Here is a 12,545-nt window from a genome sequence, read left to right as displayed (position 1 = left end):
AAAAATCAACTTCCATTCGCCACGTTCTGCAAGTTCCCAAATCACCATCCGCGTCTATGCGCCCGCAAGCATCCGAAAGTCGCGCCCTTGCTCTCCTTTTCAGCCTCACACAACGGGTCAGGTAACGGGTCTCGGAGCCACAAGCTTGTGCAAACGGTTCGTTGCCAAGTTCTGTATGGATGGCAACTGCAATTCAAATCCTAGCCTATGTCCATCTCACTACCGTCTGAACGCCGCCGCATGCTAGCATCTACCGTTGGTTCCAGAACTCCTGAAGATCAACAATCCATCCAAAATACGCAAATCCCATTACATGGCTCATCTGGTTCCTATATGGATATTGGGATTCCCACCACCCTGAAATACAGTTGGGATCTTGATAATGAGCTGAATACCATCATTGGTTGACTTAACGTCCATGAATATCTCGGACGGGCTGGGAGTATCAGCTGATGGCTTAGACTGTCGATGTGCAGTACATTGAGGGCAGCTAGTATGCGTGTCGGGCATGTAACCAGGTCGAGGATTGCTGGACTGGCCTGAGCTACTCGGCTGGCCTGTCTGCTGAACAGACTTTGCCAGAGGCGCGCCGTCGAAATGACCGACGACGTTGTTGTTCTTGTCGAGGATGTTCCCCATATGGTCCACCTTCAGTCCGTCTCCCATGCCTTCAATGGGCTTAGGAGACGGTGGCGTTGGTGGGATGGTATCGTTCTCCGCTACGTAACCGACCACCTCGCCGTCTTCGCTGAAGATCTCGCCCGTTACTGAGACTGGCCGTCCGATCATGGACGGCAGGTCACCTTCGACACGTCCAAGCACTTGACCGTTCCAGTCCAGAATGTTTCCAAACTCATCGACGTACTTGCCATCCAGACCTTGCGCTAGCTCAGCAAGGTTTGGGGGCAACCTAAGGTCTGAAGATAGAGGCGTGACCTTTGGGATCGCGATCGGGGCATTTTTCTCTCGTGGCTTCGGGGTGGTGCCTTGCGAAGATGATTTGGCATCTTGCGAGCCTTCGTCTGTGCCATTGTCTGTGGTCTCGGTTGTCGGCGGTGTTGATGCTTCGGGACCCGTTTGGTATTGTGTCGACGATGGCCTCATTGGGATAGGTATCTCCCGCGAGCCCTGCAGGTGGACAGGCCCGCCCTGCTCCGGTTGTGGGGTGGTCGTGTAGCTAACCTGTCGATGAGGATACTGCGGAGGGTTGGTTTCATGGAAAGGCGCCGGCGAGGAAGCTGCCCGCGACTGTGAGTTCAGACGAGGCAGAGGCGGGCGTGAGAAGGTGGCTTTGGGGGCCTCTTCCGCCCCAGCCTGTCCATCCTCGACCTCGACAACCTCATACTCATCGTGCCGGGAAGTAGGATCATGATCGCCGGCTCCAGCCGCAGGTCGTGGCTCGGTATGGTGCATAGTATGCGACGAGGATTCCGGGCGCGCAGGTACGGGACTTTGCATAGATTGCTGTGCAGGCGGCTTCGAGGCAGGGCTGTCGGGTTCGTCGCGGAGAGTTTGGAGTGGAGTCTGCTGAGCAGGAGGGGACGCCGTCATCATTGGATGATTCTGCGGGAGAAGAAGAACGTTCTGCGTCAGCTAAGCCTTGCTGTCAAAGAGAGGGGAAAGGGGAGGGAAGGGAAGCGAGGCCAGGACCGCCAGCTGTGTGAAGGAATGGAGAGCCGGCAACCCACCTGAGGATCGATCGACCGACCAGCTTGCTTGCTTGCTTCAGAGAGTCTGGGCGGCGCTTGAGAGAGAGTGAGAGTGTGTGAGGTGTGAGGAGGGACGGTGTTCGGTCTTGCTGTCGAGTGCGCGTGAGTGCGTTTCTCTCGGTGCACCCCTTGGTCGATACACGCGGGCAGAGGTTTTCTGATTGCTCGCGGGGCGCGGGCAGCGGTTCTGCAAGACGTGCAAGGCAGAAGGGGGTTGGCTGAGTCGTTGTGACGTCAGGTCGACGATGAGATCGAGAGTGGGTTCTGTCTTGTGTCTGCCGAGACTGACAACTGGGGCAGCCTTGGGGTTCCAGAACTGGCGAACGGGGCGACGGTTCACGTTCACTCCTTGTCAGGCTTGCTGTGCAAGGATGGGACTGTTCAAGGACTCGTCGAACCGAGATCTGTTGACTCCACTGTGTCTCCAGATACACGCAAATGTCTCCACCGGGTACTTCAGAAACGGCATGCAAAGAAGCAAGAGAGGGAGGGATCGCTGGCGGGTGGTGAAGATGGCAGAATGGGAACGAGGCAAGACTCCGAAGATGGCGCCGGAAGAGCACTGAGATTGGAAGCAAAAGGTCCGACAAGGTCTGGAAAAGCCTGTTTTCCTTCGAAACACGAACGACTGTGCGAACGGCCGTGGTGCTGAATGGTTAGGCTGGCGCCTGAGCTACTGTACAGACGGAACGCACGGCTAGCCGTCAACTGTTGCTGAAGAGCATGGTGAGCGAGCATGAGCCTGGACATTCACACACGTGCGTCGACGCTATTTCAGCTGAGTTGGATGGCAGTCCGGGGGTACTCAGTTGACCCACAGGAAGCTTCGAGCTTGCCGGCCACACACCGACCACAGACCCTGGAGAAGGTCTTGGACATTGACCCAGCCGAGACACTCAGAGTTCAGATGTGGCTCATAATTGTTCAAAGGGGCACTGGGTGGAAGGAATCAGCTTCATCAGAAGTTCGGGTTGGTCCTCATGCCCGAACAGCTTCAGCAGACCTTCAGAGACGTCTCGAGTTTGTCAATGGACGAAGGCCGCGTGCCATCAACGCCACAACCGACAAAGGCTGGCGAAGGATGATCTCGATGGTAGCCTGAAGAGGCAATGAGATGCAAAGAGGCGAAGAAGAAGAAAGTCGACCAGAGTCCAGACCGTTGGAAATGAGACGGAGGCAGTACGATCGGCGCGATACGTTTGTCGGCAGGTGGCTTGACGATTAAGACTGGTGAAGATCGCTTGGCTGACATTTTCAAAGCGACCAGGACGACGTTGAACGTGAGTGGCTGATGCTCCCACCCAGTGTGCCGGGATGCGACGCAAAAATTTCCCGTTCAGCCACGGTTACCCTGCACACCTAGCGTTTTTCGACCGTCTCCGTACGATTGCGAACACCTCCGCCACACAGAGTCGAAACGGTACTGTGGATACCGTTTACCGGGCCTTCTTACGGATATGAGGTGGCATTGAGAATTGAGGAGCGGTGGGGAGACTTGGGGAGGGGGGACCGTTCCACCGTTACATTTGGCGGCGGGCAACCAAAAAAGACGACTCACTCACACACCAACTCAATCCTAGGCGTTACATCGCATCATGTGGCTGCTGCGCTGCGTTAACATTGGACGACCAGGGAAGGCCGAAGCCGTTCTGTGGCTTGACCATTGACATCGACCGGTCAAACTCTAAGGATTTTTCCTTCCTTTTTCCTGTTCTCTCTGTCCATGTCTCGGTGAGCACTTTTGACGACGCGAAATGAAGTCAGGATCCCAGCATGATCCCGTCAGAACATTGAAATCTTGAATGCGTTGTCTATGGGCAGAACAAACTAACGCTAGTTAAGCCCAGGAGAAACGACGCATGGAAAGCAAGGCACAGCGAGCATTGTCTGCAGTAGTCTCTGGCGCCGTCGCTTTCCAATTGCGTATCCAGCCACTTCTTCCAGGTCCTCCAGCCGATAGTCCCACGTCTTCGTAATTCGCTCCCGATGACACTAGCCTCTGGAAGGAATGGGCAACCACACTGTTGATTGTGCTGGTTGGGTGGGTGGAGAGCACCCCACCGTCGCATTGGAGATTTGCCCCGTCACCGAGATCAACGGCGCCAGACGTGAAGCGTGAAACAGACGGAGGCTAATGGAAATTGGCGCTACGAACGGTTGCTGGCCACCGTCTCCGCCCCTTGGCGTGCTTGACGGCGGATGTCACAACACATGGCTCTGCCTGTTTTTTTCGACGCTACTCCACACGAGCTTGGCAGTTAGCGGGTGGCTGAGGGCATTGATGGTGTGCTGAAACCAACGACACGCGCTAAGTCTATCAACAGAGTTGATTCGCAGCCATATCGAGGCTTGAAATCATTGGCATACTCAGGCCTTGTAGGTGTCTATGAGTATGAGTGAGTGGCAGCTTACTGAGAGATGAGTGAGTGAGGTGAGGGGAGGGGGGAGCACATGAGTAGAAGCTTCTCAGCGGACACTACAGCATCTCAGTATGTGATTGGTCTTAGTCAAGTATCATTCGTTAAAAGAACTGTTTAGAATGCTTTGGCTAACGTCGAATAGGATACCCATAAAACTTCCCGAAATAGCGTCCGTATCTCATGATGTCGATGATGCACAAATCTTTCATAATACACGCGGCAGATGGATCCCAATATCCCATCCGTCCACCAACTCCTCGAACCCTTGCTGGCCCAACCGTTTCTTTTTACGGTTGGGCTGTGAAAACGGGCGACAAAAAAAGAAACCCACACATTCCATCAGACTGGGTCGAAAAGCATTTCGCCCACTGTTCAAAGCCGCGACTCCATGTTGTAAAGAAATTCGACGATAAGATTGTCGTTTTAAGATTGGTCCCTGTGGAAAACGTCTCTCAGTTCCTGATTAAAAGACGAGGTAAAGCCCATTAGCCCATCTTGAACTTGGCTACAAGCTACTAACTAGCCCGTGCTTGCCTGCGAGTAAGAAGCGAGGACGGATCGGAGCTCTACCTAGCGCAGACAAGAGGAAGGGCCGTAACTGTAGAGGGTGGGGGGGGGGGGGGAGACAGAGAAAATGAGTGGTACTTACAAGAGAGCCAGCTCGAGGTCACCGTGGATGCGTGCCTTCAGCGTAATTTCAATGTCGAGGTTGAGATCAAGGCGCAACCGAAGAGTGTCGCTCTTGTCACCACCACCGCCGCCTTGCTGTTGCAGCGCACCACCAGCAACGTTGCCTAGTGTGTTCTGCACACCGTTGGTGACGCCGCCGACATCACCAATGCCACCGAGGTTGTCGAGAGGCCCGCTTGATTGTTGCTGCTGGCGTCTCTGCATCTGCCTGCGTTGGGGGCGCTGACGGCGCTGAGGCTTCTGCTGCTCGCTGGGTGCTTCCGAGGTCTCATCTTCGGAGGCGTACTTGGTGTTGTTCTTCTCGCGGGGGGAGGCCATTGTGACTGATGAGAGGTGGTGAATTTGATGGTTGAAAGATGGGCTAGTGGACTTTTCCTGGTGTGGAGGAAGGGAGAACTGATATTAAGAGCTTTTTGTCTACCGGTAAGTTTGGAGTGTCTCTTCAAAGTCTGTTCCTGCCCGTCGACTCTGGATGAGGACGCAACATATAAGTGATTCCGGACAGTATCCGGAAGGGGTCAAAACAGGATGTAAAAGCTTACACCCTTTCCAGCTGATGAGATCATGTTGGACCCTGGGGCATCCAGGATTCCCATCTTTCACTGCTCTCACCCCTTCTAGATTTGCGTCACACCACTCGACTCTCTCGATGTTCTGGACCGAAATGACGTTGAAGAGGGCCAAGCAGCATGCGTGCGGAGGGGAGGGGGGGCGGATTCACTGGGGCCGCTGGGGCATTGGTCTTGTCTCATGCTCGATACGTCCCCGATCTGCCTGTGCCGTCGAGGAGGAAGCGCGGCCAACCCAGCCCAACACATGCCGGCGCTCCCAAAAACACCAAAGAGGTCGAGATGGTGTCTGCCATCCCTGTTCCTTTTCGGATTCGACGCGCACCTTTCGCTGGATTGCACCCAATCATGCACTATCAGACTCCCACCACGGACTTGCGATCACTGGTGCCGCCAATGCAGGCATGACGCAGCATTACTCTATTCCTGCAACCAAACAAGCTTCTTGTAAGTTGGTTTGAGCTTGCAAGCTTGCTGAATGCTATGCACTGACGATGTACGGGCTCACAGGTTACAGATGCCAACCGTTCCTATCCTTGCAAGCTGCAGAACGCCGCGGGACCTGTTCTATTTGCACGTCCCTCCCAAAGCTGCCGAGACTCCTGGAATCCCCCCGGATTATTCCAAAATTTGACACACACTTTATCCTTCGAGATGATCTGGCTCGCCTAACCTTTCACGTAGGCGCTTTCAATGCCTAGCGCCATCTGCCGCCTGAGAGCTATCTCCATACAGTCCTCGGGATCATAGCCCTCCCGCAACCGCCCATCCGGATCCCAATATGCAGCCCACCTGCCGTCCTCCTCCAGTACGGCCACGAAGCCGAGCCCGCTACCTCTGAGTGTGAGGTGCCTCTCATCATCAGTCCAGCCCCAAGGTCCTATAACATGTCCTAGGGTATCTTTGCGGCCCCCGTGGCGGAGTGCTCTGCTGTCGGCGTCGACATAAATCCAGTTCAGCATGGGCGGGTCTTCCGCTATCGTTGATACTAAGGCCCGCATTGGTGGTTCGCTGGGGTAGTTGAAGTAATACCCTGAAAACTTGTGCCCTGGAGCTGGTGCCAGACTATGACTTATCCATATCTGCGAGGGGAGGATGTGTGCGTTAGTCCAACTGAGGTGCGTAGCAAAGTTTTTCAAGTTGGCGAGGAAGCTAGTGTAAGTCAAAACACGCGGCGAGGTTGGCCGAGTGGGTGTGCCAACCTCCGCATAGGGTAACGGGGAAAAGAGGAAAGCAAGGAAAAGAGAAAGAGCGTGCAGATGTCTGCAGACGCGGGAAGGGGGGTCGATGGGCGATCGAGAGGGAAGGGGGCGGGAGTGTGAAGCGCGTTGGGTGTGGGCTGTTGGCTGTTGGTTTGTGGGGTTTGCTCACCTTGTTGTCGACGACGATACATGGGCACTCTTCTTGCTTGCCGTCAAGTGTCATGGTCGCCGTGAGGCTGAACTTGGCCTGTTCTTTGGCAGCGGCATTCTGCTTCTTCTGGGCGCTCACGGCCTGACCAGTGCCGATGACTGTGGGTATGGCGGCGATGGCGAGCAGACCGATAACCATGTTTCGAACTTGTTTTCCGAGGCGGACGACTAACAACGCAGGAAGGGTAAAGTGGGAATCAAGGGACGAAAGTCCGGGTGAGTGACTGTGGGCGGTGGGAGACGTTGGCCTTTTCGAGTGAGAGTGGACACTGGGACGAGCTCAAGTGAGTTGAAGTCGAGGGAGTCAAAGTTCTTGGGAGCCTGGCCGCTCGCTGCCTATTCACAACTCGAGGCCTGCTTCGTGTCGGGACTCGGAAATGTCAAGTTGGCCCAAGCCGTGGGGTCTAACCGCTGGGCGCGTGGTATGGATCAACGGATTTGCAATGATCGTTGCGGCGTGGTTCGGGGCCGAGCTACCCTCTTGTTGCTTGAGTCCTGAAGATCGATACTGGAATGTCACTGTCTCAGAGGGCTTCCGAGGGACCTTCTTTGATGGATTTTCAAAAGAAACAGGTTTATGGGGTTTGTTCTATGGGGTTCGTGTGGTCATGATATCGAAAGGCTCATACACGCCCTGTGCCTCGCGTCTCCTCTCCTTCTCTTCACGGCGAGGAGTGGCTGGCAGGCGTGGCAGGTCTGGGCTGGTTGGTCTAGCGGTCACGGCACGGTACGGTCAGGCATCGAATATCCCTCTCCTTTCTCACTCTCTCGCGCTTCCTCGCAAAAGTCTGCGGGTAGCGGGCCACATGCACCCAGCGCCTGGATGAGAAGAGCAGTGGAAGTCATTCTGGATCGAGATGCCCGTTTCGGGTACCCCTGTCTGGGGTCAGCCCACACCCAATGCTCACGTTTTGGTGTGGTCCACAATATGCATGTCTAGACCGTTCGCTGTTCTCTGCGTACTCCATTTCTTTTTTTGCGGTCCGATACTTTGATACATTTTACGAATCCTCTTTAAACTCTTTACATTCACACCCCATCGACGTCATTCTCTCGAGATGATTACACTCGGGCTTAGTCTGCTTTGACTTCAGATCCCTCCTCCTCCTCCAGTCACGCTAGGTTCGTAGACTTTTCGAACATGATCGACCGGGGTAGCTCCCGAAGCTCTTTGCTCGCAACGCAGCGGAATGCTGAGTTTCGACCAACCACGGTCCGGGCACGTCTTTCGGGTCCCAGCCCGTCGACGTCACTCTTGATCTTTTTTCCCTCTCTTTCTCTCTCCCGTACCTAGCTGTTGCTGGTGCTTGTCTACCGTTATTGCCAGACAGCTCGCTTGCCTTATGCCGAAGGAACACTTACACGCCCCCCTCTTCCTGTGTCTAGGGACCCTGTCGATCGGGAAGGACGGGTTGGCTGCAGTTAGCTCGCCTACTTGCCTGCTCGCTGCTCTTCTCCTACCAGCATACGGTGAGCTGTGCTTTACCATAGGTGAGGGAGTTCGGATAGCCGCTACTCCCCCTTAAGCAGAAGAACCAGAAAATCTTGATTCTCATCCAGAACCTGTGTCGAATGTGATATCACAGCGGCGGGCCCAAGTCTACACGTCTTTGTCAGAAGGTACACGTCCCTCCTTGTACCGTTTCCCCAGTATTATCTGCCAACAGTGACATTCTCCGCCTCAGAAGTCAGAGGCCATTCTGGGTCTCACGAAGGTCCAGACCTATTCGATTGTAACCCGTTGCCTCTCTGATTCCCGCCCATGCCACTTTTTTTTTTTTTTTCTTTGACCAACTTTCTGCTGGGTCCCCTTTTTGCCAACGTTGCCTGTTCACCGGGTCCCCCTTCCCCCATCCCCGTGTACTGCATAGGCGTGTGTAAGCCCATGGTTCCCATACTCACACCCTATTGCGTCACAAGAGGTGAAGATCCGGATTGCGGTTCGGGTTCAGCCTCGCTGTCCCTGTGCAGAATTCCTGTTTGATGGCATTGAGGGGGGAGGGGTGTGAGGTAATGATGTTCCCGGGTTTTGTCAAGGTAATTCTCATGGCAATCCGATTTAACTTATACCAACCTGCGTACCTAGCTTTTCCCACCCTTCTAGAGGACCTTTTTTTCTATCCAATTTTGAAAGATCCCCATATTCATTGAATAAACTCACTCTGATCTCTTTTCATTTTTTGGAGGGGGAGATACCTACACACACATTGACCTAAACGCCTACTGCACCGCGACCACCAAACTCAACTCATAGCCATCTGAATAGCTTCACTCGAGAATTCTCACTGAAGGCAATTGAGAGGTTCTCACTTCCACATACCAACAAACCCACCCCGTCAGATTAATGGACTCGGACACAATGGCCAGAAACAAGAACAAGGTAAGCTTCATCAACTACAACACAAACTCACTGTAAGTCACGGTATTGATTACGGGAGCGTAGAAGGGCCAAGGCCAAGGCGCCGCCGGTAACCAGAACCAGCCGGGCAATAGCAGCAAGCCTGAGGAGGCCAAGCCCGAGGAGCAGCAGCAGCAGTCTTCCCTAGACCAAAAGACGGAAGAGCAGAAGCCCGAGGGTACCACACCGGTCGGGGAATTTGGTAACCCCGCAGAGGGCGAGGGGAACCCCACCAGCACCGATGAGAAGAAGGCCGAAGTAGACAGCAGCAAGCCCGAAGACGCGGCTGCCAAGACGGACGACAAGACACAAGAAGATGAGAAGAAGCCCGGCGACGACGTGAAGCCCGAAGACGCTGCTGCTGGCGCCGACACGCAGTCAAAAGACAAGCCTGAGACGGAAGAGCAGAAGCCCGTAGGCCAAGAGACCACGGACAAGAAGCAAGCCTCAGCAAACCAGGCCGGCGTCGAAGACGAAGCGGAGCCAGAGTCCATCGTCGACAACGACAAGAAGCCCGCAGCAGGCAAGGAGCAGGAGCAAGCAGAGCCCGCAAAGGTACGCTCCCGCGACTCTGGCCGCACAGAACGAGAAGCTGACCTCGAGGAGCCCACTGAACTCCAGGACGGCGAGGAAGACTACGCCGAGGGCGAAGAGGGCGCTGAGGGCGAGTACTACGACGACGACGAAGAGTTTGAAGAAGGCGAGGACGTTGAGGTCTACGACGACGACGAGTATTACTCTGGCGACTCGCAAGACGAAGGGGAGTACGACGACGACGAGGACTACGACTCCCAAGAGGAGGAAGAGGAGGACGACGGCGGCAACTACACGACCGCGCAAAAGGGCGGCAACCAGAACCAGCAGATGATGCAGCGCCAGCGCCAGCAGCAGATGCAGCAGCAGCAACAACAGCAGATGATGATGCAGCAACAGCAGCAGCAGCAGATGCAGGGCGGCGGCGGTGGCGCGGGCAAGAACCCGCTCAAGCTAAGGCTTGACCTGAACTTGGATATTGAGATTACGCTCAAGGCCAAGATCCACGGTGATTTGACGCTGGCATTGCTGTGAGTATTCCCTCTTTTCCCTCTGTTCACGATTGATTGTGTCTCTTCTCCGGATCTTTTCCCTCTCTTCTTGTTGGTCAATGCTTTGTTACCCCAAATTTGCAAGTGCTGTCCGCGATTCAGATTTTCTGCATTTGCTGCCCACTGCGCTTCTACCTTCTGTCGAACTTTGTCATGTAATGCGATCACCGTTTTCCGTGTGGGGACCAATTATCGGTCCTCGCTGGGAGGGCAGTGTTCTCAGCGGCGAGTCAGCCAGAACACTTCTCAAGTCCAGTCTCCGTTGTTTTTCCTTTGTTTTTCCACAAGAGCTGGCAAACTGTGGGAGAGGATAGGAAACGGTTGTTCCCTATCCCACACACAAACACCTCCACAAAATCCTTTGAGCCGAGGCTCGGTGGTGCATCTTGGCCGGCGAGGCAGTCGTACGAAAGTTCGCGCGCAGTCCGTCGACCGTTTTTTTTTTCGATGCGCCATCAGTGTACCCCTCGGCCATCAGGCCCGAGCGAAAGCGGTTTAGGAGAGACTGACCGCGACGGTTTCTCCCTAGATCAATGTAAAAAAACATGTCGACAACACCACAGACCCGAAATCAACAAGGGCCGCTCAACGCTCTGGGCATTCTCTTTACGTCATCTTTGCGTTCGGAAAAGATTCGGATTCCTTGTCCACAAGGCTAACTGCATAGCGACATGATGTAGAGATGGGTAGTCGCGTCCACCACGACAAGCACTCCCCCTGCTCTTCGACAGCAGAGGCGGGAGTGTCCAGCATCGAAATCAGTCATTACGATCGAAATGTTTCAACATACCACAAATTTTAACGGCATAAAGGCGAAAAGCTTTCTGCAGAGAGGGAGAGGCGTAAGCGGGAATGGAATTTTTGTTAACGAGTTTTCTTTGTTCATTCTTACAGAACGCGAGATCACTTCATGTGTGTTTGCTTGCTAGTCTCCGTTCAGAAGACGGTTTTGTTTTCGGATAGCGGAGTGTCTGTCGGTGTGCCAATCCGTCCCACAGCGAATCGTGTTCGTCAGACTTAGCGGCGGACACGATCTGGTCCCCAGTGTAATTTTAGCCGCCTAAATGAGATTTTGATGAACCCACTCTTTGGAAACAAATGCTTGAAACCGCAATAGAAACTTAGCAATATTCGGAAAGCTGGCCAAAACGTTTGGTTCATCGAAGTAGAACTTGAACAGACAACGGCGAACACCTGTCAGAGTATTGTCTGTTACGTTATTCTTCACATCTCCGTCGAGTTTCACGTCAAGTGAGCTTTGGCATTCATTAGAGTGAACGGCAAAGGGCGTCTTGACTAGCAGGGGCCGTGATCCAATCCGGCGACCTGCAGTCTGGCGAGTCTCGTATCATGCCCGTGAACGAATATGCGAGGATTCGCACCCGTCGGCCATGGTGAGAGCGCCAGTCACCGGTGAGTATCCTCAAGATGTGGCTGGTGAGGTCCCGGTCAATATGCGGTGCTCGTACCCGATGCGTGCGCTCCCGCATCATCGACATCACGAGGATGGCAAACCGCGCCTGCCCAATGCCCATTCACGGTACCCGATCCCGCGAAGTCGGCCGAGTGCAGCATCACAATGCAGTAAGAGTGAAGTGCCAATGCGGTCGAGGTCCAATGATGAAACAATTCAGCCTCATCAGGTGTCCACCGGGCGGAAGCAGGTGCAGGGGATAAAACCTGTTTTTTGCGAGTTCCTCACGATGTTGACAGCGGGCGATCGCAGGCCACCCCCTCCCCAGGGGAACGGAAGAGGCACCGCGGCTGGGCCAGAAGGACGGTACTCCTGTGCTCAACGGATGACCCGCAATGATCTAGACCGATGGCAGAGATTCTGCTCCATATTTTTGAGTCGTGTCCCGTACCGCTTCTCGCCGCCGCCGCGTCGTACCCGCGGGATCGATCATATTTGGGCACATTATGGCGGGAAGGCCAAGCTTGGCGGGAAGAGTGGTCGCTGGGTGGGTGCAGCTCCAAAAGGCAATACCGGTAAGGTAGACTCGGTTCGGACGACGTCTGGTAAGACAACTGTGCCAGAACACTGGGATTGTGTGACCGGTAAAAGTCGCAAGCGTTGAGCGACTTTGATTAGCGTTATGTGTCGACCGTTGCACAAACGCTATCGTTAACCGACATCCTTTCCGACTGAAGCGAAAGAGGCTGCCCAGAGGTGAGATCATCGCTGGAGCTATGACCAAACTGCCCGCTCGAAACGGACAATGAGTGACGGGGAGAGGCGCTGGGGAGGGAGGAAGCTCTGTC

The 12,545-nt window shown here is 54.5% G+C and overlaps 6 protein-coding genes across 6 annotated transcripts; 3 read left to right on the top strand and 3 right to left on the bottom strand.

The window, feature by feature from the left end:
• Positions 1-318: 318 nt before the first annotated feature.
• On the bottom strand, positions 319-1,413 carry BDZ83DRAFT_577582 (uncharacterized protein; the record flags this gene model as incomplete). The annotated part of the gene is made up of 1 exon (XM_060505033.1): positions 319-1,413. The coding sequence occupies one exon, from the start codon at positions 1,411-1,413 to the stop codon at positions 319-321; it is 1,095 nt and encodes a 364-aa protein (XP_060365013.1).
• Positions 1,414-4,696: 3,283 nt separating this feature from the next.
• Positions 4,697-5,222, bottom strand: BDZ83DRAFT_318824 (uncharacterized protein). Its single transcript, XM_060502358.1, has one exon. It carries the CDS (start codon positions 5,135-5,137, stop codon positions 4,775-4,777), a length of 363 nt encoding a protein of 120 aa, XP_060365012.1. The 5' UTR covers positions 5,138-5,222; the 3' UTR covers positions 4,697-4,774.
• Positions 5,223-6,056: 834 nt separating this feature from the next.
• On the bottom strand, positions 6,057-6,939 carry BDZ83DRAFT_719536 (uncharacterized protein; the record flags this gene model as incomplete). The annotated part of the gene is made up of 2 exons (XM_060512185.1): positions 6,057-6,470; positions 6,760-6,939. 2 exons carry the CDS (start codon positions 6,937-6,939, stop codon positions 6,057-6,059), a joined length of 594 nt encoding a protein of 197 aa, XP_060365011.1.
• A 136-nt stretch (positions 6,940-7,075) lies between these two features.
• BDZ83DRAFT_318931 (uncharacterized protein) lies at positions 7,076-7,885 on the top strand. The gene has a single exon (XM_060502359.1). It carries the CDS (start codon positions 7,178-7,180, stop codon positions 7,625-7,627), a length of 450 nt encoding a protein of 149 aa, XP_060365010.1. The 5' UTR covers positions 7,076-7,177; the 3' UTR covers positions 7,628-7,885.
• A 1,274-nt stretch (positions 7,886-9,159) lies between these two features.
• On the top strand, positions 9,160-10,266 carry BDZ83DRAFT_651732 (uncharacterized protein; the record flags this gene model as incomplete). The annotated part of the gene is made up of 2 exons (XM_060510476.1): positions 9,160-9,180; positions 9,244-10,266. 2 exons carry the CDS (start codon positions 9,160-9,162, stop codon positions 10,264-10,266), a joined length of 1,044 nt encoding a protein of 347 aa, XP_060365009.1.
• A 982-nt stretch (positions 10,267-11,248) lies between these two features.
• On the top strand, positions 11,249-12,480 carry BDZ83DRAFT_318743 (uncharacterized protein). The gene has a single exon (XM_060502357.1). It carries the CDS (start codon positions 11,675-11,677, stop codon positions 12,359-12,361), a length of 687 nt encoding a protein of 228 aa, XP_060365008.1. The 5' UTR covers positions 11,249-11,674; the 3' UTR covers positions 12,362-12,480.
• Positions 12,481-12,545: the final 65 nt, after the last annotated feature.

This window comes from Colletotrichum acutatum (genome assembly GCF_030867785.1).
Source record: "Colletotrichum acutatum strain CBS 112980 chromosome Unknown BDZ83scaffold_46, whole genome shotgun sequence".
Lineage (NCBI taxonomy): Eukaryota > Fungi > Ascomycota > Sordariomycetes > Glomerellales > Glomerellaceae > Colletotrichum > Colletotrichum acutatum.
Note: the sequence above shows the minus strand (reverse complement) of the source record. Positions and strands in the feature narration are given on the sequence as shown.

Coding starts and splice junctions, on each gene's coding strand:
- BDZ83DRAFT_318743 (XM_060502357.1), top strand. CDS start 11,675: ATGGTGAGAGCGCCAGTCACCGGTGAGTATCCTCAAGATGTGGCTGGT.
- BDZ83DRAFT_318931 (XM_060502359.1), top strand. CDS start 7,178: ATGTCAAGTTGGCCCAAGCCGTGGGGTCTAACCGCTGGGCGCGTGGTA.
- BDZ83DRAFT_318824 (XM_060502358.1), bottom strand. CDS start 5,137: ATGGCCTCCCCCCGCGAGAAGAACAACACCAAGTACGCCTCCGAAGAT.